Source organism: Panthera tigris, chromosome F2 (genome assembly GCF_018350195.1).
Source record: "Panthera tigris isolate Pti1 chromosome F2, P.tigris_Pti1_mat1.1, whole genome shotgun sequence".
Lineage (NCBI taxonomy): Eukaryota > Metazoa > Chordata > Mammalia > Carnivora > Felidae > Panthera > Panthera tigris.
The window spans coordinates 37,977,519-38,003,889 of record NC_056676.1 but is presented as its reverse complement, the minus strand read 5'-3'; the positions used below and the strand labels follow the sequence as shown (position 1 = coordinate 38,003,889).

At 36.9% G+C, this 26,371-nt stretch overlaps 1 protein-coding gene and 1 long non-coding RNA gene across 5 annotated transcripts; one reads left to right on the top strand and one right to left on the bottom strand.

The window, feature by feature from the left end:
- Nucleotides 1–6,848: 6,848 nt before the first annotated feature.
- OTUD6B (OTU deubiquitinase 6B) lies at nt 6,849–23,294 on the bottom strand. 4 transcript variants are annotated; one of them, XR_006212850.1, is made up of 8 exons: nt 23,162–23,294; nt 22,388–22,539; nt 19,589–19,669; nt 14,484–14,796; nt 12,595–12,656; nt 9,979–10,085; nt 9,502–9,612; nt 9,098–9,185 (listed from the first exon to the last, which is right to left on the bottom strand). XR_006212850.1 is itself a non-coding variant. In XM_007084334.3 (7 exons), the coding sequence occupies exons 1-7, from the start codon at nt 23,241–23,243 to the stop codon at nt 9,101–9,103; spliced, it is 882 nt and encodes a 293-aa protein (XP_007084396.2). In that variant the 5' UTR covers nt 23,244–23,294; the 3' UTR covers nt 6,849–9,100. The 4 variants fall into 4 exon arrangements, 3 of the variants coding, with proteins under 3 accessions (XP_007084396.2, XP_042828804.1, XP_042828805.1); XM_007084334.3 differs by lacking the exon at nt 9,502–9,612 and having other exon boundaries at nt 6,849–9,185; XM_042972870.1 differs by lacking the exons at nt 9,502–9,612; nt 9,979–10,085 and having other exon boundaries at nt 6,849–9,185.
- Nucleotides 23,295–23,504: 210 nt separating this feature from the next.
- On the top strand, nt 23,505–25,515 carry LOC102952815. The gene is made up of 2 exons (XR_445324.3): nt 23,505–23,716; nt 23,829–25,515. It is a non-coding gene; the product is annotated as an uncharacterized LOC102952815 (long non-coding RNA).
- Nucleotides 25,516–26,371: the final 856 nt, after the last annotated feature.

Sequence of the window (26,371 nt, the reverse complement as noted above, 5' to 3'; positions counted from 1 at the left end):
ATCCAGAGTTTCCCACAACCAGAAACCAATCTGTTTGCAGGAAAATTGAAAAATCACCAATTTTTTGAGACAGCCTCATCCTGTGAACTCAACACAAGATGAGGAACCTTAAACTGAATGTTAATCTAGATGGAGCAAGTGACTTGTAAACTTCAAGTCAGTCAAACTGGCTTTATCTCTCCCCTCATCAGTAAAATAACAAGAAAGAATACCAATCTATCCCACTGAGACTGTATGGGAAACATCTAACTAATGGTTATAAAATACTTTGGAAGTACACGGTGCTGTAGGAATGCTAAAATATATAGCATCCTAGAATCTCAAGGACTTTAAAACACTCAGTAATTACATTAATACATTGATTAACACCTATAATACAAAAGAATCTGGCTCAGTCCTATGACACGGGCCCCTATGACAAATTAAAGGATTTTCAAAGCTGCAAAAATGCATTAAAAACAGGAGTTCAGCAAACAGGCTATGGCAGAAAACAACACGCTTACTTGATTTGTTTTGGCAATCTTATCTCGTGATGAAAACATGGTCTGAAACTTGGGATAAAAGTTTTCAAACATGAGCAGATGCTTCATGTACTAGAATCCTACTGTAGAAACCTGTCCTGTAATAAAAAAGGGCATTGCCTCTCTCTTCGTTCATTTTCTTTTTAAATATGGAAATGGAAGTTTTGATTTCAAGGGTTTGGGATTCTCAGAAGCCTGCCTTCTGAGGTCAGCCTTACCACTCACTGGCAGTGTGGCTTGCTTAGCAAGTTGCTTGCTCCCAAGCTCTTCAAGTTTCATTCCCATTATGTCTAGTACGGGGATGAGAATACCAACCCGGCCTTCTGTGAGGGCTAAATAAGCCCACTTATGTAAAACACTTAGCACACATATAGTAAATGCTCAGTAAAAGGTAGTTGTGGTTTTTCTGGTACATTTTTCTTTTAATTTTTTATTCATTTATTTAAAAAATTTTATTTATTTATTTATTATTTATTTATTTATTTATCTTAAATTTTTATTTATTTTAAATTTTTAATTTTAAATTTATTTAAAAAATTGTTTTAAATTTATTTACTTTCGAGAGAGAGAGAGAGAGAGAGCGTGAGTGGGAGAGGGGCAGAGAGAGAGGTAAATAGAACATAAAGCAGGCTCTGAGCTCTACAGCACAAAGCTCAGCTCAGGGCTCGGACTCATGAACCGTGAGATCATGACCTGAGCTGAAGTCGGACGCTTAACCGATTGAGCCACCCAAGTGCCCCTGTGGTACATTTTAAGTCAAGATCTCCACCTTTTCGGAAATCTCAGGTGTGCACGTACCATTCTTGGGACTGATATATGGTGCGAATATAAGCCTACTGTTCCAAAGACCGGTCTCTCTACCGTGACCTGCACTGCGCTGTCCTCTTATCCATGAGGTTAGAAACATTGGTGGTTCACAGGCTTTAACACAGCAAGCATTTGTATGAAATTCAGTTATCAATTCTTAATTTTGCCAAGTAAAGTCATTTTTAAAAGTTCTCTTTCCTCTACTGCCACCATAATTTCATAAAAGGACATTTTAAACCTCTCTGGTAAAAAAGGAATATAAATAAATTTATTTACAGTGAGTTTGCTTTACCAAAAATTCATCATCTTATACAAAATTTTATTTTCCAAATGGTATCAGCTTATACATCAGCATTTGATTACTAGGTTAGATGAAACTCTTAGATTCTACTTAAACACCCACATACAAATACACATATACAGATATTTTGGAAGTTTCTACCAAAAATCAAATACATTAGAAAACAGAAAGAAGTAACCATTAAAAGTAGAAAAGAAAGGATTAGGAAAGGGAACAATAAGATGAAACCAAGCCCAGTAAGATAAAGATAGCTAAACATTTATAAAATCTAAAGATAGAATTAAAGAACAAAAAGGGGAATCTAAGTGGGATGTTATAATACCAAGCCAGATTTTGACTTGAGAACAAGGCATTCTTGTATCTATATATATACACACACATGTATATTATTTTTTAAATTTTACTTAAATCCAAGTTAGTTAACATATAGTGTAGTAATGGTTTCAGGTGTAGAATTTAGTGATTCATCACTTACATATAACACCCAGTGTTCATCCCAACAAGTGCCCTGTTTGATGCCCATCATCCATTTAGCCCATCCCCCCACCCAGCACGCCTCCAGCAATTTGTTCTCTGTATTTAAGAGTCTCTTATAGTTTGCCTCGCTCTATTTTTATCTTATTTTTCCTTCCCTTCCCCCGTGTTCATCTGTCTTGTTTCTTACATTCCCCATATGGGTGAAATCGTGTCTTTCTCTGGCTTATTTCACTTAGCACAATACATTCTAATTCCATCTACATTGTCCCAAATGGCAAGATTTCATTCTTTTTGATTGCCGAGTAATACTCCATTGTATGTATATACCACATCTTCTTTTTTTTTTTTTTTTTAATTTTTTTTAACATTTATTTATTTTGGAGACAGAGAGAGAACATGAACGGGGGAGGGTCAGAGAGAGGGAGACACAGAATCCGAAACAGGCTCCAGGCTCTGAGCTGTCAGCATAGAGCCCGACGCGGGGCTCGAACTCACAGACCATGAGATCATGATCTGAGCCGAAGTCGGCCGCTTAACCAACTGAGCCACCCAGGCACCCCTATACCACATCTTCTTTATCCATTCATCGGTTGATGGACATTTGGGTTCTTTCCATAATTTGGCTATTGCTGCTATAAACATTGGGGTGCATGTACCCCTTCAAATCAGCATTTTTGTATCCTTTGGATAAATAACTAATAGTGCAATTGCAATCATAGGGTAGTTCTATTTTTAATTTTTTGAGGAATCTCCATACTGTTTTCCAGAGTGGCTGCACCAGAGCGCATTCCCACCAGCAGTGCAAAAGTGAGAACGAGGCATTCTTGACGGAGACATGAAATTTATTTTCACAGACCAGCTGGGGGTGGTGGTGGACAAACAACGTGCAGGCTGAGTGCTGCCATGAGGAAAACCTGGCCCCGTGTTGACAGTTTTGATTTTTTTGAGAAGTGGAAATATGGATCTTAATTAAGTGAAATCTCCCAGTTTGTAAATACTATCAGCTAATTCACTTTCTAATTTTCTTTACATCGCTGCATAGGTCAAACAAAATACCTCTTGGGTCACATTCAGCCCACCAGTTCGGAAGTCTGGTGGAGCAAGAGAAAAGGAGTCAAGGAGAACATCCTGAAAGACAGTCAAGGGAACAGGGGCAGCCAGAACAGAGCTGAGGTGGAGGAACCAGCAGAGTAGTGTGGTGAACAGCAAGAGAGAATTTCAAGGAGTGAGTGGTCTACAGTGTTAAATGCAGCAGAAATTTCCAGGAGGACATAAGAACAGGAAGGTGATCACTGGCACCGCTTCTAGAAGCAGTTTCAGTGCAGTGGTGGAGATTAAACCCAGACAGTTGTGGGCGTTCTTTGTGGAGCTTACTAAAGGTGTTTCCTTAATTCACATTAATTCACCAATATCATTTAAAAAATCAGTTAAGAATATCCCAACCAAGCCTGAAAAATTCTATTCTGATCAAGAATCTTGACAGCTCAATTCCAAGCAGAATATAAATGTCAACCTTTGAGATGACAGGAAGCTAAACAAATACTATGAGAATTTTCACTTTACCATCTCCGAGCTTCCTACGTGTCATAATGGCCTACAAGCTACTGAAAATTCCTCCATGCTGAATACCAAGGGCAACAGTGAAACTCCCCCTCCTTCTAGCATCTCAGGGCTCTGCTTTGTGAACCACCTCGACAATCCCAATCCCACTTTCCCAAAAGAAATCAATAGCCTTTCTATCATGTCTGCCTCCCTTTCTGGTGACATACTAGCAAAAACACCCCCCCCCCACACACACACCACAGCAAAATAATAACCATTATTTTTATTTACCATAAATTATGCTATGAGCATATGCTAAAATGCAAGATGTGTTGTCTAAACTTTCATATTTACTTTTATTGTTCTACTACGTAAATGTTATTATTCCTATTTTAGAACAAGCAAACTGGTGTTCTGAAAAGTTAAATTTATGCACTTTTTTTTAAAGTTTATTTTTATTCGAGAGAGAGATGGAGAGTAAGTGGGGGAGGGGCTGAGAGAGAAGGAGACAGAATCCCAAGCAGGTTCCGCACTGTCAGCACAGAGCCCGAAGCAGGGCTTGAACTCACGAACTGAGATAACATGACCTGAGTGGAAAGCAAGAGTCAGACACTTAACCTAATGAGCCGTCCAGGCACCCCAATTTATGCACAGTTTGAAAAGTTAGTTAAGTGCCAGTCAAGACTTAAATCTAGGTCTGATTCCAAATTCCAGTCTCTCCAATACATGTGAAAATCCTTAATGATGTTCACCAATTATTTCAGCTGTCTTAAGGACACATGCATGGCAGGGCTACACCTCTGGGTACTTTCCTGTTTGGGTGAGGCCATATGAAGAATTGAAGTCAATGAATGGAAACCAGACTGTTCCTTCTGACCAGAGAATTTATTTGTTGGAGTGAAACTCTCCAGAATGCTCTCTCCTAGAAGAGTTTAAGATGGTGACAGCTTGGGTCCCAGAGTATACAGACATGGAGCACAGCTCCCAGCCAACTGGCAGAAACATAGCACACACAAGAAACACTCCTTTGTCGAACAAGCCACCAAGATTTTTGAATTGTTACCACAGACTGACTTAGTCTATCCTGACTACCACCACTGGTCTCAAAAGTCAAATACACACATCTCACTGGGTCAGGATACAGTCTGAAAATAGAAGGGAAAAAAGAAGGTCCATTGAGCTTTTCAAAGGGGGTTCATGTAAAGTCTAGCTTTAGGCAGTTGACAAAGTTACAAAAAACAAATAGCTCTAATGTGCCCCATTTTTATTCTAAATGGTTTTCCTTAAAACTTGCCAACCTCATTAGCAGTACAACTTATGATATAGTAAGTGGTTCTCATTTGGGGGTGATTTTGTCCCCAGGGAGACACTGAAAATGTTGAGAGACATTTTCCTTCCTCACACCTCCGGGGGTGGGGGGTGCGGGGAAGAGTACCACCGGCACTTGGTTGCTAGAAGCCAGCAATGCTAAGTGTCTTAGAACGCACAGAGCAGCCTTCATGACAGTTATCCAGCTCAAAATGTCTGTAGTGTCATTGTTGACAAACTCTGAGATAGGTGTAGAATGCCCTTCCCATTTCAGGGGAGAAAATATCTGATTCAAAACAGCAGTTTATTCTTTAAAACTAGATTCTTATTTTTGCTCAGCAAACTCCTACACTGGGTTCTCACTAGTCCTCAGGTTGATACTGTATTGCTTAAGATTATAAACAGTAAATAAACAGGAAACAGGGGTTTCCTTTTGTCAAGATAAGGGTAACATGGAGAAGAAAAATCAGCAGGAAGACTGGAAGTCATCTCTGTTCACAGCATTGATAGTTTCAGCAGAGGGCTGTAATCTGATTCAATAAGTTACACTAATCATCATCCTTATTATACTGAAAGAAGACAACTACAAACTTATTCCTGGCCAATATATTAACAAAGTTCTTAACAGTTTCTTGGTCTGTATACTTATAAAGAATCTTTATATTCTGTAGACTGATACATGAAGGCAAAAAAAAAAAACCTGTCAGAAGAAAAAAGAAAAGCTCTCTTGGGTTCTATTCCTCCCTTAAATTGACCTAAAGACTTAAGGATTTATCCAAAGGGGTTAGGTAAATTAGAGAGCAGCCCTTTTGTGAGCAGACACAAGACTAAGTCAATACCTCTCTGTACTTAATGGTCCATTAACCTAATGACAACTCCTTAAGAGTCCAATCTTATCCTCTCAATTGATCTTATGACTGTCAATACTTATTAATAAGCACTTACTATATAGGCCAGGCAGTGTGCTAGATAATTTAGTAAGTCAACAAGTTCTTGTTTCTAAGCATTTACAGACTAAAGGAAAACAATAATAACAATAATAATAAACTAAATACAAACAATACTAATTACTAGCGTGTGGTTACTAGAAACCAACATGTATGAAATGGGGTACCCAGCCCCGGCCAGGTGGGAGTTGGTGCTGATGAAATGGAGACCAGGGCAGTAAGCTTAGGTGAAATAGGTTGGGTGAAGCTCTCAACTCCCAATGGCAGCTCAAAGGCCTTCAAGTAGGAAGGGTGGTGAACAAGAAATGATAATTCCTACAACTTGCTTTAAAAAAAAAAAAAAAATCAAAACCCTTTGAGTTATATTTTTTCTGCAAGATGGAAAATGGTTTTAAAGAAGATCTAAGACAGGAAAGAAGAATCGGTATGTGAAAACATATGGAAAGGAAGAAAAGTCACACTCATTTGTTCAATAAAAGTAAAAATATGATGAAATTACCAATTAAATTCTCAGAAACACAATAGATCTGCTCCTTCAGCTAGTTCATGACACCTGGACCAAAACAATACATGAACAATCCTGTACCAGCATTAGTTTGTGCAAATTTCCTTCTTCAACACCCATGAGTCTTAGAATATTCTTCAATTTCATTTACCCTAAATAACCTTCATTATTCTAAAAGGTTTTAAGCTTCAACCTGATTTCTAAGAGCCATGGCTTAAATGCCTATCTCCTTATCTTCCTCTATTTTGTCTGAGACATAGTGCTATGCTTATATATTTATTCCAAAACCCTTAAAGCAAGAATTTGGGATTGTATTATTCTCAATTATATATAAGGACAAAATAAAGCCAGGATAAAATTCTAAAACAAAGAGGATTTTCCCTATTTCTAAATTGTAAAATTGTTTAAGAATAACAATTTGAACGAACAAATGATTTAATTCATACATCTTTTATTCTTCTTTTTGGCAAACATCAGATAATATGAGCAAAACTATATTGCTCACTATAGTTACATACATTCTTTTTTGCTTTATATAAGTTTGTAAACATATGTAAGTGGATAAAATTCTTGGCTAAAGACATATTCCAAAACTCTGACATATACTTTTCTGAATTAAGAGAAAAGAGAGCTTATGAAACTTCCATTAGACCATAATCATACAGCAAACTAAATTAGTATATACTGTTTTTAAATTAACATCTGCCATTGTTTAAAGACTTCAGTTTTTGGTTACAGCTAAAATGATTTTTATTTGAAGTTTTATGGAAGAACAGAAGCTGACCACACAAATCTTACTCATAACAATATCTGCCCATTTAAAAATAAAAAATAATAAAAATAAACCTATAATCAAGAAGGTTCCATTCATCTTATGAAGAAAAAATAATTACCAAGAAGTTATTTTAAATATAGATGGCATCTGTACTAACTAGGTTTATGATACTTTTTTATTACTTCTTAATGCTTATCTTTTGATTTTAAAGTAACAGATCATTTCATAAAAAAAGGTCAGCCATTTACCATTTTATAATTTAATTCTTTTATAATTTCAGACCCCAAAAATTTCAGATCAAGGATTACAAAACAGTCAGCCTTCAGAATATACTTTGTTAGGCAAACAGAACAGTTTTTCATCATTTGAGCTAGAACACCTTCGTGCAGTACTTGCTATAGCTGACCACAGTCCCTACCAGCTTCCCACACTGTCATCAGGTGGGCATGTGAGACTAACAACTGGTTTTAATATCATAAAACCCAATATTTACTTACAAAAATTAGTTGCGCTCATGGAGCAAAAACTGAATTATAAATTTGATGCTGAATCTTAGTATTTACTCCTAATTTGGGAAAAACAGATGAAACCAAAAGTTTCATTTTCATTAATACTTAGTTACATAACAAATTATCAGCGAGACATGTTTCTACATACAGATACTATCTTCTTAGAATAGTGTTAAGAATAATCTGAAATCTGAGCCAGATAAATCATTCATATCAGAAAGTATTGTATACTGATTTTACTATTCAGTCTTAGCTCCCAAACAGTGGCTTTCAACTTGATCCCTACATGTAACATAAACATTCTCACGTATCTGAAATAAATGTAGGCTAACTAACTTTCTTCTAATCCTGGAGAATGAAACAAAAACAGAGGTCTGGTAAGACAAATTGAAAGTGAGGAGAATTTGAAGTAAAGTTGGCCTTGGACCCTTTTACATTGCTACTCCTTCAGTGTGTACAAGTTAAAAAAAAAAAAAAAATGAGAGGCCACAAACTATTTCTGAGTGGAAAAGACCACAAGGAAAGCAAAGCAGCTAAGTGGTGACGAGGAAAACATAACGAAGAATATAAAAATTTGCAGTTTTGAATATGATCAAGAAATGATGGTACTAGAGCTTCTGGCTGGTTCACTTGATAGAGCAGGCAACTCTTTATTTATTGTGGGGTCATGTGTTCAAGTCCCCATGTTGGGTGGAGACATTACTTAAAAAATAAAAAAAATAGAATAAAAAAATAAAAGACACTAAAAAACTGTAAGAAAACATGATGGTACTTCTTTAGAGGTCTGATCTGATAGGAACACCTATTTACCTTTAAATTTCTCATTTCTTACACTTAACTGATTCCCATGTGAATAAATATTTTAAAATTTTTAGTTATTAAAGCAAGCTTTTTAGCTGCACTTTGATGGGGTTATATAAAAAGCTTCATAGTATTAATTCCATCAAATACTAGGGTTACTGAAATCAGATGCATTTATAAGCATTAATTAGATTTGCTGTCACCTTTACCACATTTTTGCAATGACCAAGTCATTTCATTTCTTCAAGAAAGTTACATTAAAATGGTTACTGAAAGCTTTTAGTAATAAGGAGAAAAATCAAATTTATTTCAACGCATAACAGAATGTTCAAGACCCTATATTAGTAAAAATATCAGCAAATAGGTACTATCTTGGTCTGTAAATGATGTATTCCACAACGATTCACAAGTGTTTTTAAATACCACAGAGGGAACACTGGTTAAAGTTTATCTCTGGCATACTTTAAAAAAAAATCTGTTAGTAGCTTTGCCATAAAACTGATTTAAGGTAGTTGTGTTTTTCAGTAATGTCAGAACAATCCAGCACTTGTAAGAAGACTCAGATCGGCACACTGTACTAAAACATAATTGTGTAACATTTTGTAAACTAGCTGCAATTTTCAGGAGCTGTGTTCACCAACTGTGTAACAGAATTGTAATGTTCTCCTAAGCCGTATGCATGTCTCATATATCTGAAATGAGAAAAGGAGAAATGAGTAGTTTAGACGAAAGTAATTCATTGTATATAAATGTTTATTATGTATATAAAACCAAACACTCAATGAATCACTCCACAGGGGTATCATTCAAAGACTTCATTGACATATTACTTAAAAGTTCAAACCCATTTGAAAAGCTTCAGCAGTCAGTAAAATCTGGTTCAATAACTCTGTCTGCTGAGTTTAAATCAGGGAAAACACAATCATTAGGGGGCAAAGGAAAATTACTGAGATGCTGAGTACTCAATAACCTTAAATTTTTACCTAAATCTAAGCCATTAATGATTACCTTGGTAGTTTGGCTAATAAACACTAAAGCCAACAGCAAACTCTCCATGCTGTGTTTCAGAAAAGAATTCTCAATCATGTAAAATACTTTGACAATACGAAGAAAATCTCTCTAAGGAATAACCAATTAGGCAACATGAATATATTTCCGCTTTTGTTCTTGTTGAAACTTAGCATTATTAATGTCACACTAAGACAGTATGAAAACTAATCCTAAAATCTGTAATCTTTAGAAATGATTTTATTCTTAACTCATACACAAGAATAAACCACTAGAAGTTTAAACAATTATCTAAATCACATACTGACTGACAATGCTTTCTAATTTTATAATTGCCTTTAACATAAAATAAGCGTAATTAATGCAACCGAAGACATATTTTTTCTAATTAATCAACATATACAACCTAACATCTTTGAATAATTCTTTTTGTCTTAACTATGAAAAATGTAACAGTAGAAATTTCCAGGTACTTACACAAGTATTAATGGGTTTTTTTGATATTCTTCACCAACTACAATAGGAGGAGAATCTGCCTGTATTATCTCTATTGGTGTTTGTAAAATATGAGACAAGGCTCTTAGCTATAGGAAAGAAAATGTGTTAGTAAGGAAAATAAAAAGGTAAATCTTACTCAAGTCATAAACTACTGAGTATGCATGAATAGGGCAACCATCATCCAACAGAGATCTACTCTGTTCCTCACTATACACCAAGAGCCTGCTTGCCACATAGTAGACATTTAATACGATTTGTTGAAAAAAACAAATGTAATACTTATTAAATCAAACGCAGAAATTTCAAGCCCTGGCTACACAACAGCTTTTTAGAAATAGCAATACCATAGTTAATGAAGTAAAGGTTCATTATACTAGTCCCTCTACTTTTGAATACTGCTTGAAAATTGCCAGTTTTTAAAAATACTATCACTCAGGCACCAGATCAAATCAATTACAATTTGGGAGGGGCTGGGAGAAGGAGAGAAAGAACAGGAAATATTAGGAGGTTTATTCTTTTAAAAGCTTTCAGATGATTCTAATGTACTAGTGCTGAAAACCACTGTTCCATAATATTCAAGGCATGAGTAGGTAAGTTATGTATGTGAATTGTACTATCCTTTCATGGATTTTCCACATGATTAATACACAATGTTAATTTCATACCATACATTATAAAAATAGAGTTTAAAGGCAGATGAATAATAGTTAATAATAAATATTGGTAGTAACACTGTTTAGACCTACTATGACCAGGAACACTAAGCATTTTATGTATATTAACTCATTCAATCCTGAAAATAATCCTATGGGATAGGTAAAGACCTAGAATCTAAAGCGAGTGGTCAAGATGCCTGCCCAAAGTCAAGCGTATAGAAATAAAGTGACCTGCAACTGAACTGAGAAGTCTGACTCTGGAGCCCAAGTTCATAAATTAATCATTCAACAGTCCTCAATCTTAGTGCCCTCACATCTATGTATTTGCCCAATTATAAGAACATTTTGTCTGGAACATGGTCCTTTTAGGATGTTTTAAAAGAAGGTTAAGAAATTTCAAATATATGGAAATTCTGTACTGCACAGTAGCAAACTTAATCCCACACTCTACCTCATAAAATGTTCCTTTGAGGTATTTTTTTTCTTATACCTGAAATTACATTTTTAAAAGCCAGCACAGAATGGAGAGTGTGAAGCAAGCTCTGGAAATCTTAACATCCCTTCGAAGTCTTTAAAAATCATATAAAGAATTTCTCTTGAATAATTTAAATTTACCCCATTGTAAAAACAGCAATTCCTATGTCAAATGAATTCACAGACCAAAAATTTATGAGTAAATGTCCTTCAAAAGATGTTGTAAAGTTTTTTTTCTCTCTTTAAAAAGACTTGCTTAGGTCTATAGTTCTATTAATTTGTGCTCCTCAAGAAAGTTCAAGCACCTTTACTCCTAATGTAGTCACAAAGCTACTATGACAATTTCCTGAGTTTCAGAGACCCAGGAGAGGCATACAAAACGAATGGACACAGTTCCCTCTGGTGGCTCAGAAGAGGTACAAATATAGACTTACTGAGAAAAAGACGTTAAAGAAGCATTCACGTCATTTCTCCAAAAAGTATAGTTCTTGAATCTATAGAACTAGTTCAAGATCTATAGATCTTGAAATACTCAGATCCACAAACCATTCAAGGTGACTAATTACCACTACACAATATTAATTCTGCTAGATTCATCCATCTGGCACGTTAGCTTACAAAGTTCTATGCATACACTACTTGTCTTATTTAATGTCCACAAATGACCTACCAAGTACACACAGGGGTTTTATTATCCCTATTCAATTAGGACACTCGAGCTCGGGAAACATGGCGGACGCCCCGCAGGTCACAAAACTGAAGGGTAGAAGGAAAGCCAGGACCCAAACCTAGGACTTTCTCTCCTATCCCCTGACTTTTGAATACCCCAGGCTGCCTTATCACCACTTGGAACTATTAGATGTTTATTCTGTTTTAATAAAACAAAGTTAAAGTAAGATAAAGCTTTAAAAAAATCCTGATGAACTCCCTACAAGTGGCTGAACATACTGTCTTCCTACATGTGAATTTTGATGCATCAGATACTGCTCTGAAGTCAGTATCAACTGGAATTCCAATTATAATGTACTGTGGCAGGATCTGACCCATAATTTCACATAAAAATACGGTTTTCTCTTTATAATAGTGATTTTCATCAGCTGAGCCACTAGGCTAAATCTTACTATACTTGAATAAAATCGTCACTTTCATAAGTCCAGAAAATCAAATATATTGCCAGGAGCAGCATCACAAATGGAAACACCCAAGAGTAACATTAGCCTTACCAACCCACAAATCAATCACTGGGCTATTTAAAATGAAATAGTGCTTTACTTCCCAAAGATACATACTTAACGGCCTAAGAATGTTAACTCCCCATTTCAATGCTTCATGAGTAGAGAAACGGCAAATACGTAACAAAAAGGGATACTCAAAGAGAAAGTGGGACCATCTGAAAAATACATCTGATATGGGATTTAGAAATAATTTAACAATCCACAAATACTATGAATAATTACAAACTTACCTCAAGCTGACCTCCCCATGCAGCTGTGTTGACGATATCATCACAGTACTTCCTAAACTCTTCTGTAGAAAAAATGAGAATATAGCACTTAATAATTTTCGTAACTCATGTTACCAGATCCCTTTTATAGCTCCCACAATTCCTGATCATTACTCAAGTTGTAAACCTACTCCTTTCTCTACCTGCACTCTCTAGAATTTAATCCAATTCCCAGATCCAAACTTAACTCGCTCCAACTTTCCACCACCACTCCATCTGAGAGGAAAGCAATTCATTTCTGTTTCTCTCCCTCACGCTGAGGCCTAGGGACCTTAATTACATAGCAAGCCTATTCTTCTCTCTTTAGCTAAGCAACCCTCAAAACTGCCACCATACTCAATATTTTGACATGTATTTTAAAATCCAAACCTGCATCTGAAAAAATACACTGAACTAAAACACTGCAGCCTTAAATTGGGTCCACTGTAAGACCCCACAAGAGATGTGAGAAGAGGGGCACCTGGGTGGCTCAGTCGGTTAAGCATCCAACTTTGGCTTAGGTCATGAGCTCACGGTCTGTGAGTTTGAGCCTTGCATCAGCCTCAGTGCTGACAGCTCAGAGCTCAGAGCCTGCTTCAGATTTTGTGTCTCCCTCTCTCTCTCTGCCTTTCCCCAGCTCGCGCTCTGTCTCTCTCTCTCAAAAATAAACATTAAAAAAAAAAAAAAAAGATGTGAAAAGAGAATCAGGGTAAAACTAGAAAGGAGGTGAAACTCCTTTGCCAGAAGTAGCATCAAACAGTGCCTCTATTTGTTATTTTTAAAGCATTTACCTTATTTGCTTCAGTATCAGTTCTAGCCAAAGAAAGGACTTCCTGGACTAGTCATGAGAGTAGGACCTAAGTGCAGTTTAATGGCACATCTTGAGCATACACACCTTATACAGAAAATTAAAAATGGGAAACTAATACCCTTCCTGTTTAGAGGAAAGGAAAAAAAATATGGACATGTACAGAAAAGTATGTCCTGTGTGTTTGCCTCATTCACTGCTATATTCCCAGCGCTCAGGATCCTAGAAGTGCCTAGAAGAGTCCCTGGCACATAGTGGCTTTCGATAAATATTGACTAAATGAATAAGAAATTAAGTCTTTTGTCTTTTTTTTAAATTCAGCATGCTGAGTTGCCAACTCTTTTCCACTGCCCTGCAACTAGCAGAGTCAGGGACTCCATTAAAGCAAAGTCAACCTTAACCATCCCTTCTCCTACCCCTCCTGGTCATTTGACTTGCCAATGGATACTGCCACACCTGCAATCTTCTCTTAAGGACGAACTTTCCTCTATTATATCTCTGACTCTCCCCAACACTCTTTCAGATTTTCACCTGCTCTCTCCTTTACTGGCTAGTTTTTCTTTTTTCTTTCTTTTTTTTTTTTTTACCTCCCCATAAATATTCTATCTTAATTGTCAAAGGTATTAGAGAGAATAATAAAGCAGGTTATTAACTCATTTGTTTTTGGTTTTGCAGAGTCAAATTTTGCCTAAGTATTGTGGCTTATTGAAAGTAAAATTGAATTTCCCAAAGTATAGGATAAAAGGATTTGGTTTTCTGATCATTCTCTGCTTATGGTCTTTGGACCCTATACTTCCACAGACTAGTCAAAGCATACCTCCCTCTATGCCTACTTTGTGACATGTGAACTCAGAAACATAATTTTCTCAGTAATAATAATGAATCCTATTCCACTTTTGCCTTAAACAATATACTAGTATCTATTATAATATAAAAAACAATTCTGCCTAAATTTTGAGACTTTTTCCTCCATAAGAACTATAATAGGTTTTTCTTCTCCTCAATGCCAGGAATCACTTTATTTAACAGCAGCAACAAGACATAGTAAAGAAAAATAAATTACCTAGAGTATACATATCTCCCGTATTAGGGTTTGTTAAAAATGGCAGAAAGTCTTCCACATGGCCTTTTATATATTCAGCAGTTTGACTTCTCAAGGCAGCCACAGTCAAAGGGCATTTCTGTTCTTTGAGTTGATCTTCAATGGCTCTATACATACAGTGGCCATCAGATGGAATCTGTTTAATTTCCAACTGTCTTGCTGCCAATATTTGAGCAAGTTTTTCACTTTCTAAGTGTCTGGCTCCAGATAAGTTCTCAATTTCAGCTTCAGCTATCCTTTCTTCCCGCTCCTTTTCCAATGCAGCTTTTTTGTCCTAGGAGGAGAATATAGGAAAGTTAATTCACAATAATGAGGACTATTTTACATTTATTAAGGGGATAGAAATGTAAGACCCTCAAGACTTTTGCCATTTTTGTCCCTTCTCCCACAAGCATTATCATATTGATGATCTCATCACTTGTAGAATTTTCTATACTGGGAACTCCTTTAAGGGCAACTATCTTTCTCATCTGCATGTACCCAGCACCGAGCTCTATACCAGGACAGAAAAAAAAAAAAAGCCTTCAAATTTTTCTTTAAAGTCTACTTAAAAACTACATGAGGGGTGCCTGGGTAGCTCAGTCGGTTAAGCATCTGACTTTGGCTCAGGTCATGATCTCACGGTTCATGAGTTCAAGCTCCGCATCGGGCTCTGTGCTGACAGCTCAGAGCCTGAAGCCTGTTTAGGATTCTGTGTCTCCCTCCCTCTCTGCCCCTCCCCCACTTGCACTCTGTCTCTGTCTCTCTCTTTCAAAAATAAATGAACATTAAAAAAAAATTTTTTTTAAATACGTTTCTAAAAGCTTTAGTTACTGATTTCAAAGTACTGCCTTAATACTATGTTGTGCTAGGCCTTAAAGCAACATCATTATCATACTTATGCCAAGCTAATCCAAGCTTTTTAACTTATCACTCCACTACTGAGGCATTAGCATGCTAAATCACCTGTGCAGTATTAATATGCCAAAGACTTTAGAAGGGTAGGGGAATTCTATTTATCTAGCCTAAAGAAAAAAACGGTGCATGTGTACATACACACACACACACACACACACACACACACACACACACATACACTTAACTGAAACAACAGATAAAAACATTCTTATAAAAAATTAAAGTATCATGATAGACAAAAGTTCCTCTAATGACCAATGCCAATTTCAGTGCCTGCTGTAGAAGTCAGGTGTGTATCTTTCTAGATTTGTTTCCTAAGCGCTTTAACAAATATTGATGTACTCAAAGTATAGAAAAAATACTTTAACAAAAATGGTATCACATTATATTCTGCAACTTGCTTTCCTTATTCAAATGTCAGAAGAGTTCTTCCCATGGCAACATATGCAAGGATTAGGTATGGGTGGGGCATGAGATCTATGACATGAAGGATGGATGAGAAGTAGAGTGGGAAGGCTGGGGGGAAAGAAAGAAATCCTGACAGTTGGACTAGCAAGGATCAAAGCCAGAAAGCACTGTTTCATAGCTGAACACAGTTCATATAGCTAGGGTACCACAGAAACATGTCAAGAGCTGAGGCTGGGGGCAGAAAAGATATGTATATAGCTAATATATACTAAATCTACACATACATAGTTAAAAATTAGAAAAATATACACAAAATATTCATAGTGCTTTTCTCTGGATGGTACAATTACAAAATAATTTGTTTGCCCCCCATGCCCATTCCCCATCTACCTCCCCTCTAGCAACCATCAGTTTGTTCTCTGTATTTAAGAGTCTCATTTTTGTTTACAAAATAAGTTTTGTTTTGTGTGTGTGCGCACATGCATGCTTTTCTGCATCTAATTCTCTACCATGAATACGTTTCATTTATATGCTGGTCATGACTGCTTTTCAATTTAAGAGAATAAAAATCAAGAAAAAGTAAGAAAAGGTAAAGACTGTCATGTCCCTAGCTCTCATTCCTCCTTAGGGCAGAAAAATTAATGGAAAGGCAAATTTCAATGTAACTTACTGTCACACATTTGAACTACTTGCCTGGTAGGTGCCATACTAGAACCTAAAGTGATTTGTAAGTTACCTGAATCAAAAGCAGTATCATCTTCCTAATGAAATATACACCTGTTTAAGTTTATTCCACCCAAATCCAACCATGCCAGGAATAACATGAACAAATTTATTTCACTGCATACCTACAACTGTGCATCACAGCGGCATAAAAATCTTAAAACACAAGATGGCACTGTTACTTTATGAAAGTCTAAAAAACATTTTCAGAGGGGAGAGGGAGGATAAGCACCTTGGATATCATCTAATCCAAAACCCCTCATTTTCCTCTGAGGAAACAGCACGCAGAAAGATTTCCAAAGGCCATACAGCTGGTTTAGAAGCAGAGTGGGACCAAGGACAACACAGAGCGCTCCTTCTATCCAGGCACCTAAATCAGAATAAAAGTTGGAGCAGATGGGAGCTGGAGTTAATGATGTTATGTACTAGTTACTGGAAGAGTGGAATTTTATACTAAACCGTTTAAGCTTCTAAAATCTAATCCAAGCATTTCACTTTTGTCCTCAAGCTCCACTTTAATGTTACACAGTAACTATGTTTCCTTTCCAGGGCACAAGGTGGGAAATTCACTGGATTCTTTTCCCAGCCACTAATAGTTTCCCAGTGGCACTAGGCACTGTGGTTTCTACAGCCCAAGTGCTGGAGACAGAATGGCAACAATTAAGCCTAATAAAAGCATGTATGTAAGATGAAAACAGCACTTAACTTCATAAATATATTGTCAGTAAAACTAGAGCCCTGTCAAAGAAGTCACGCAGCAAAATCAACTCTGAAGAGGAATCTTAAGAGCTGGGTACCAGTCCTGGGTTGGTATCAAACTTTCAGTATGCCATTGACAATTTTGAAAAATGAAGAAATTGAACTAGAACTCATTCTGGCTCTCAAATTTCCTATTTTTGGAACCCAGTTCTCCTGAGTTCTACTTGGGGCTCTTTCCAGCATACCAAAGACCTTCTTCCATTCAAGTCTGCTGAATTAAATAAAATACTCCCCTTTTTTTTCTCAATTAAAAATAAGAGATTTGTTCTACAATACTCCAATAATAAATATTTATAAATTTTTGTCATGTTTTTCTAAAAGAGAGTTGTATCTCTCCCAAAGACAAACACCATTCTTTTTATTCCTTGGTGCCTTTGTCTAAAAAAAAAAAAAAAAAAAAAAAAAGTTCAAGTTTCATTTTCTTATATAAACTTTTAAGTGTTTTCAGTTCCAGAATCTTATTAATACTATTAATATAACAAAGCAATAAAAAAAACTTTGGGAATTACTTCTAGGGTGTTTTCTCTGCCAAGTATTTAAGCAGCTGACTACAAAAGATACTAAATTTTTTGAGGGTATAGTTGAAAAGGTATGCATTTTAGCTATGCATTATTTTAGGAGAAAAGTAACAAAATGTTTGAGAAAAGGGAGTTTAATTTTTTGTTTTGGTCCAGCTGGGGTCCAGCTGGGGTCCAGCTGGGGATGAATAAGATTAGATACAGACAGGAAGGAGTTGGGGCCTATGTTTTCCAAAATTAAATAGGCTACTCCAAGATGTATCAATTACTAAGTAGAGGCAATTCCAATAAATATTTTGTTATGCTACTGCCAAGCAAAAACTCTGCCCTTTGCTTTTGATCTATAGCAGCTAGATGATAACTATAAGGCTATCACAAAGAGAACATGTATCTTAAGTAGGGAGTTAAAACAGATAACCTCCAAGATACCATAAAATCTAAGTTTCATGATTCTGTGAAATTCACAATCATCATATTTACTCAAGAATACAATCTTATATAAGCATGAAAATGTTTGACAATTTGCAACTTAATCAACTTTCAAACAACAAAAAACAAGCTACTGGTCTTGGGTTGAATTTGTAAGAGGCACGCTACGCAGGACTGAACACAGTAAACATGCTATCATTTGCTGACCTGCTAGTTCTCCAGGCACTGTGTTAGGGCTTTGGTAACAGTACATTACTTAATACTTGCAATAACTCTACAAAGCAGGTATTATTTCACCCATTTTATACATATGAAACTGAGGTTTAAAAAGGTTGAGAATCTTACCCAAAGTCACAACAGTAAGTAGGATTAAAACCTTCATACGTCTGATACCAAATACCATGCCCAATTAAACTGTGTACTACTAAATTATAAAACGCTTAAATAACTTAAATATAAAACGCTTAAGTATAAAATACTTAAAAATAAGTATTTAAATCCTATAAGACATCAAGTGTTAGTAAAACAATATTAGAGTTAAACAGACTGTTTTTAAAACCCCTTTTTCTTTTCCCAGGTGAACAGCCCTTACTTATCTAATCTCAGTCCCATAGTTTTGATTTCATGAACTCACTACTTCCAACAAATCAGTTTCCTTATAGCTCTCACCATGATGCAGAATTATTTCATGCCCACATGCATGCTATTTATCGTACTTCAAATATCCTCTTTAAATAACTATTTTCTTAAAATTCTAACTCATTTAACACTTGTCACAATGAACTTTTCCTTCTCTGAATTCCCACTGCAGCTAACCATTACATAGGTACCTGCATAAACCTCAGAATTTTGTACACCTGTGTATCTTGCTTAATTTCTAGATTCAAATCCTTGTTTCACCACTTAATACCATAGTTTTTAACCAAAATTGTGCATCAGAACCATCTGGGCCCACACTGTGTAGATTCTAAATTATTAAGTCTGGGATAATGTATTTGTAAAAAATATTCTTTGCACACTCCCCTTCTATGCCCACTCTCTTATGAGAACTAGAAACGGAACATGTTATTTTATACTGGTTAGGCCTATTTTCTTAAAATGAGATTAACAATCTACTTCACAGGATTATAATCAGGAATAAATGAGATTTCATATAATCTATAATAAGCCTAGCATTGTACCTAGCAAACAGCAAATGCCTAATAAATGTTAGCTCAGGTCCTTTGACAAGGAACTCCACCATTTTTTTTCCTACTCCCTTCCTACACAACACCTAAGAGAGTAATAAGCATACAGCACTAACTTAAGTACTTGGTGACATGACATTCATACCCGTCTCTTTTGTGCTTTTGATATCCGAGGTGGCTGATTCTCAAGAACCAAGTTTGAAATGTTAACAGCAACAGAATCTATCTGAAGGAAACAAAAAGCATTAAAGAATTAATGAAAAATACTTTTAATTTATCATTCAAAGTATTAGACTATTAAATTATTGAAAAAAAATCACAAATGCATGTAATCCCACAACTCAAATTTGAATAATACTACTAGATACGTTATTACAAGACATGGTTGTGTCTCCTTTCTCTATTTTTAAGGGAGAATTCGTCCGATTCCCAAAAGGTTTTCTTACAGCTCTCCAAAGATAATGCTCATCCCTGCAGGCTTTTCCTTCTTGCTTCCAATTCCTACTCCATTAACCCAAATACTTTCTGTATGGGCCAACTCATTCAGCAGTCCACCCTTCCCTTCTCTAAGTGTTGACAGTACCTATAGGATACATAAGGTCCTGCACTGGCTCAGTTCACTACTGCCTTCACAAGCTCAAATGTGGCAGGAAAGGCCATTCTCCATCTTAATTAGCCAGAACCTGATGAACCCTGCTTCTTGACCGTAGTAACATATTGAGCTTTCTCTATCCTTTCCCATTTACAAACTGATAACTATAGGCAGAAAAGGTATTGTTCAGATAGCACAACCAATCTTAATTATCAAATGGCTATCATGTGTTTGCTAAAGAAGATGCTAGACTTTTAACGATCAGGATTAGTAGCTAGCATTTTATTATTGCAACTATAGCTTAAACCAGTTTTTAGTAGGATACATACATAATGCATATAGAGACCTCTAGTAACAATAGAGCCAGCACTCTTCAAGGCTATGCCCAAATTATCAAAATATCAAAACCAAATTAAGATTTCAAATAATAGTTACATCAACTTTAATAAAATGAATATTGTTATATTTTTCAGAGGAATCTGCTAAAATCTACAAACTGCCATGCTGACAATAGGCAAGAAACAGAAAAGCATCTGGAAAGCAATGACCTAAGAATTCATATAGCATTCGGAAAGAAAACAAGCTTAAGTCAATGAAAAAGACAATAGGTCAAAGTAAAATGGGAGCTTGTATTTTAACAAACAACATGTAGCTTAAGAATCAAACATTTTTTAAATAAAAAAAGTTGAAAAAAAAATTAAAAAAAAAAAAGGGGCGCCTGGGTGGCGCAGTCGGTTAAGCGTCCGACTTCAGCCAGGTCACGATCTCGCGGTCCATGAGTTCGAGCCCCGCGTCAGGCTCTGGGCTGATGGCTCGGAGCCTGGTGCCTGTTTCCGATTCTGTGTCTCCCTCTCTCTCTGCCCCTCCCCCGTTCATGCTCTGTCTCTCTCTCTGTCCCAAAAATAAATTTAAAAAGTTGAAAAAAAAAAAAAAATTTAGAATCAAACATTTTTGTCCTTGGACACCTAGGAAAGCTCAAAATTGCAAATGAGAAGATAATTGGAATACCATGATTGTGACAGCACAAACACCTGGGCATCATACTAGGTTACTTGGGAATAAAATATGCTAAGACACAGAGGCGCCTGGGTGGTTCAGTTGGTTGAGTGTCCGACTTCGGCTCAGGTCATGGTCTCATGGTCTGTGGGTTCGAGCCCGGCGTCCGGCTCTGTGCTGATAGCTCAGAGCCTGGAGCCTGCTTCGGATCCTGTGTCTCCCTCTCTCTCTGCCCCTCCCCCACTCTCACTATGTCTCACTGTCTCTCAAAAATAAATATAAAAAAAATGTTTTATTAAAATATGTTAAGGCACAGAAGGCCAGGATCTTGATGACTAGCTAACAGGGCTAAAGAAAATGAGACTATGTTTAATATAATGACCACTGTTAATCAGTACAGACAAGTTGTTTTCCCTGTCAAGAACAGACCAAAAATAAACTTAATAAAACCACATTACGGTAGATAAAACTTTGCACAGACATAACAACATTCTAACTATCGAAAATGGAATAATGTTATGGAGGCTGTGATCCTTGGTATCCAAACTCATGCAATAAACTACCACACCATACAAAGTTGTAACAGAATTCAATATTCACATCTTGGGAGTAAGACCATCCTGATTTTGAATTCTAGCTTTGGTACTTAATAGCTGTTCAGAAGGAAGTTCTTAATCTCTCTGAGTCTATTTCCCTCTTGAAAAATGAGATTCTTTACATTCACCTCATGGATAATATCTTAGTATGTTACTATAAAAATTACATGAGATAATGCAAATACGTTGAAGTGCTTGGCACACAATACCTATTAGCCACAATGATAAGTATTAGTTAAAATGACAGTATGCTCCAATTTATCCAAGAAACGTAAATTTTCACTCATTACAACTTGTTCATAAAGCACTTTATAATCTAAAAATGATTTCATATTTGCTGTCCCATTTGATTCTTACAGAATCTCGTGCTTAAGCAGCAGAAGTATTTATAACACATTATATGTGGAGAAGTTTATGCTCAGGAAGTTTAAGTAACTTTACCAAGGTTACAATACTATTTAATGGCAATTCTGGGAGTAGAAGTCCTAACTTCCATTTGGTGAAGCTTCCTCTAGTCCACTTTATCAATCTGTTCATCTGTGGGGCAAGTAAATAGTTGACGCGTACTTTTTTTGCTGACCTCCCTTACAAAAACACATTACCATGTAAACCTGGTCACAGAAATATTAATGAATGGTGACGCATGATTGTGACTTCCGTTCCCTCTAACTGTACGATGTCATATAGTCAATAGCTTAATATTAGAGATGGGCAGTGGCTTTCAAATGCCGTAGGCAAAGGGAAACATTACTTTACATACTTTACTTTCCTTAGAAGTCAGCCTCAGTTGCTCCAGTTCTTCTTTATGTTTCTGTTCCATTTCTGCTTCCAACTTAGCAACATCTTCGGTGAGTTGCTTCCTCCTCTTTTTGTCATTCTTGGGAACCGCATTCTTCATACCCTGAATTTTGGCTGAAAAGCCACCAAAATCATGAAGTCACCAATTCAGGATTGAGAGGAAATGAGAAATGGGGACAATAAGGGGAGAAAGGTGGAAACAAATAATGATAGAAGAGTAATTGCGTTATTAGACATTTACAGTTAAGAGCTCAGATGGAGACAAAAAAATCCTCAAAACTGTACGTTTGTTTAGTGTGATAGGAAAAGGAAAAAGAAAAATGACTCAAGTTTTAAATCTTTTAACTATCCCTTTTGAGTCCTCAAAATTGAGGTGAGGTATTTTAAGACGCATCCATTAGATCCAAGTGTCGGTAACAGGTTCAGGAACGGGAAAGGGAGACAGGGGAGGGGGCGGTACAGTCTGGGCCCAACATCACGGCTTGGAGGTATTCTCAGACACCAGCACCCAGGCGGTGGCATGGGGAAGCGGAGACGTGGCGGATCTAAGAAAAGGAAGCTTCTGAAGATCTGGCGGATTAAGGGACCACCGGGATAGGGGATTAGGAGGGAAGAGGATACTAGCTACTTTGGGAAAGTCTAGGAGGAGCCAGATCAGAAGCCTCTCAAGATTCCACAGAACCGACCCGCCACGCGCCCTTTCCTGGGTCCGGGACACTTCCCACCCCCTGGTCACCTTGCAGCTCCTTCTTCTCTTTGCGATGCCTTCTCACTAGCTGCTCCTCCTCAGCAAGCTCTTCCGCCAAGATTGCCTCCATGACGACCAGGTAGCCCAGCACACGCGCTGGTAGCTGCACCACGAGCTAACAGGCACCTTCCACCCCTCACCCTCACCCGGGGTGCCATTGGTCGCGGCTGGGACCCAGTCCCGCCTTCGAGGCGGTACCGGATCTAAGCAGAGTCATTGGGCCGAAGAGAAAGGAGATGCGATAGACGCATGCGCACTCCCGTGACTCTGGTCTATGGAGGCGAGGCGGGGGGGCGGGGGGGCACGACAGCGCGTGGGGGTGTGGCTTGACCGCTGCAGTTTGCTGCTTCGTGACTGGCTAGCGCGCTATAGCTCCTTCAGGAATAAAGCTACGCGTCAGGCTACCGGCTCTGACGTGAGGCGCGCAGTGATGACGTGACGGGAGCCATTTTGGAAGTTCGTTATCTTTCGTTTGGTCTTCAGACGGGCGGCGTTCTCTAATCGTTTCTTTTGGTCAAATTCCTGAGAAGTGCTGTTCAAAAGGTAAGGAAGAAAAAGAAAACATAGAAGTAAAACTGTTAATAATTATCAATGGGAGTCTTTGGGCTGAGTCATTCAAACGGTAAGGAATTAAGTTTTGTTCATTGTTTTAAAGGTCGTAATACCTGAGTTCAGAAACCGCTTACAATTGAGAAAATGCCGCCTCTTGAAATGGATATAGAAGTGGAAACCGAAGAGGTTTTAAGGATGGACCATCATATGGTACAGGAGCTTACAGACCTATGCTCGAAGATAAAGAGGCTACTGTCAGAGCACTTGGAAAAGTATAAGAGAATTGAAAGAGAACGGAAACATGCAAACCCTGTCGGCCAGAAAAACGAATTACAGAAATAAATGAAAAACAAAAGAAACTAAGCATGAGGAAAAAAAGGGAAAAGATAGAAGAGACAACTAGAGAATCTGTCCAAGAGATGCAATCTACGCATAATAAGACTACCTGAAATAGGTGACAAAGCAATTGAAGCAGAGACAAAATTTAGGAACCAATAGTAGAAAATTTTCCAGATTTGAGGGACTAACTAGATCGGCAAATAGAAAAAAGCTCATAGGCTACCAGAACTTAACGAAAAGAAAGCAACACTTAGACATACCCTAGTGACGTTAAACTGGAAGATAAAAAATTCTACGAGTATTTAGAGAAAGCACGTTACTCATAAAGGGGTAAAAGACTGACCCGAAATTTCTTTTGCAGCTCCGAATGCCAAAAAGACAAGCAATGTCTACAGAGGTTTAAGGGAAAATAATTTTGAGCCAAGAATTCTGTATCCTGCTAAGTTATTTCTATACGAGGGCAACTGGAAGACATTCACAGATACTCAGGAGTTAAAGTATAAAGTATATTACCCAAATGCTGCCCTTGAAAAATTTGTTAAATGATGTTACTGCAACCCATAAAAACCATAAGTTAAAACAATTCAAGAGTAGTGAAGCAATTGTATGAAAAAAATAGGGTAAAAAAAAAGTGGGTAAGCATTAAAGCTAGTTAAAACAGCCTTAAGATTAACTTGTTAGATGTGGGGTTATAAGACTAAGTGCAAAAAATAGATTTGGAAGTTCAATGTAAAATTTCAGTTTCTCTCATTTTAAACTGCAAAGGTGTGGTAAATGTTTAATTTAGAAAGCAAGTAAGAGCTGTTATTTTTAGTATGCATTGTAGACAAAGATATGCAAGTTCTTCAGCTAAACATAAGTAAAATAAAAGGGCTTTGTCAGTGTGGACAGGACACAGTAAAGGCATTCCAAGTGTTAATCTGACAAAATGGGAAATCGGTACAGTTTTGTGTCCTCTATTTTTAATTATAGACGGGAAAAAAGTAACAATTTTATCTGTAATGTGAATACTGTGTAAAAAGAAAATTTCTAAATCCCTGGTTGGGGAGGTGGTAGATGAAAACTTTGTTTTGTGTACATCTTGTCCAGAGAAAAGCAGTAGTTCCTGCTTCAGGTAGTAGTTCATTATAAGTAAATTTGACACTGAGATAAGGTTATGGGTAAATTAGAATATACCAGCTTTATGGATTGGAGAGGAAGTGTGAAAAACAGCAAGGAAACAAAGTCCTAGAAATTGAAGTAGGAGCAACGTTCTTATCAGAATTTAAGCTATAACAAAGTGTAAAGCTGTAGGATGTAATATTTAAGCTTTATGTGGTAAATAACGTGGCATTCATATGTAAGATGTTCAGTATCTGAGTGGTAGTTTTACTGATGTATACATAAGTCATTTTAAATGTAGACTTAAAATTGTTGTGTTTGATGTATTTAATAAAGTAATTCTTAACATACATATGGCAAAAACTGATGGACTCTTGACTTAAACATTTATAGTCCTCAGTAAAGTAAGTGAAAGGAGATAAAGTAATTAAATAGGAGTGTGTGTGTGTATGTATGTATAGTATGTATTACTTTGCTACTTCATTTGTATTTTCAGATTATCCTGAAACATGTCTAAATGATCTAACATTAGGATACAGAGAAAACTTTAATGTATGATCACATTGCACAAATGACCACATTGCAAGACAGCCTTGAAGCTAAGTTTAGATGTTGGAAAATCACACACTTGGAATTTTTGGAATGTTCTTAAATAACTTGGGCAAAGAGAAAATTACAGCAAACACTGGTAATTCAGGAAATGCTACAATAAGGATGTTCTACATTACCTGTTATGGGATGGATGCATAAAAGGCAAGGAACAAGGAACATTAGGTGAAGAGTGGAATATGCACCTAAGATAGACTTAGTAACTGGAGTTTCTAAATTTAGTTACCTTCCGGTCTAAGTCTTACCACCACACCTGCCCCCCCATACAAAAACTTTTACTACAGTGTCATCTCTTTCTTAGACTTCCATATAATACTTCCTGCTTTGTGGTCTTTGTGAAAATTACGGTCCTCAGCATTGCCTAGGAGCTTGTTAGAAATGGATCTCAGGCTAATAACGTAGGATTAGATTATAAAATATATTAAGCATCTATAAAGTTTCTCACTGAGGGGCGCCTGGGTGGTTCAGTTGAGTGTCCGACTCTTTGACTTGGGCTCAAGTCATGATCTCACGGTTCATGAGTTCAAGCCCTGCATCAAATTCTGTGCTGACAGCTCAGAGCTTGGAGCCTGCTTCAGATTCTGTGTCTCCCTCACT

Bases quoted from the DNA above. Each gene is read 5' to 3' on its own strand.
- OTUD6B (XM_007084334.3), bottom strand. From the start codon at position 23,243: ATGGAGGCAATCTTGGCGGAAGAGCTTGCTGAGGAGGAGCAGCTAGTG. The intron at 22,540-23,161 runs GTGACCAGGGGG...GTGGCTTTTCAG, and splicing joins AGAGAAGAAGGAGCTGCAAG to CCAAAATTCAGGGTATGAAG. The intron at 19,670-22,387 runs GTATGTAAAGTA...TGTTTCCTTCAG, and splicing joins TGACTTCTAAGGAAAGTAAA to ATAGATTCTGTTGCTGTTAA.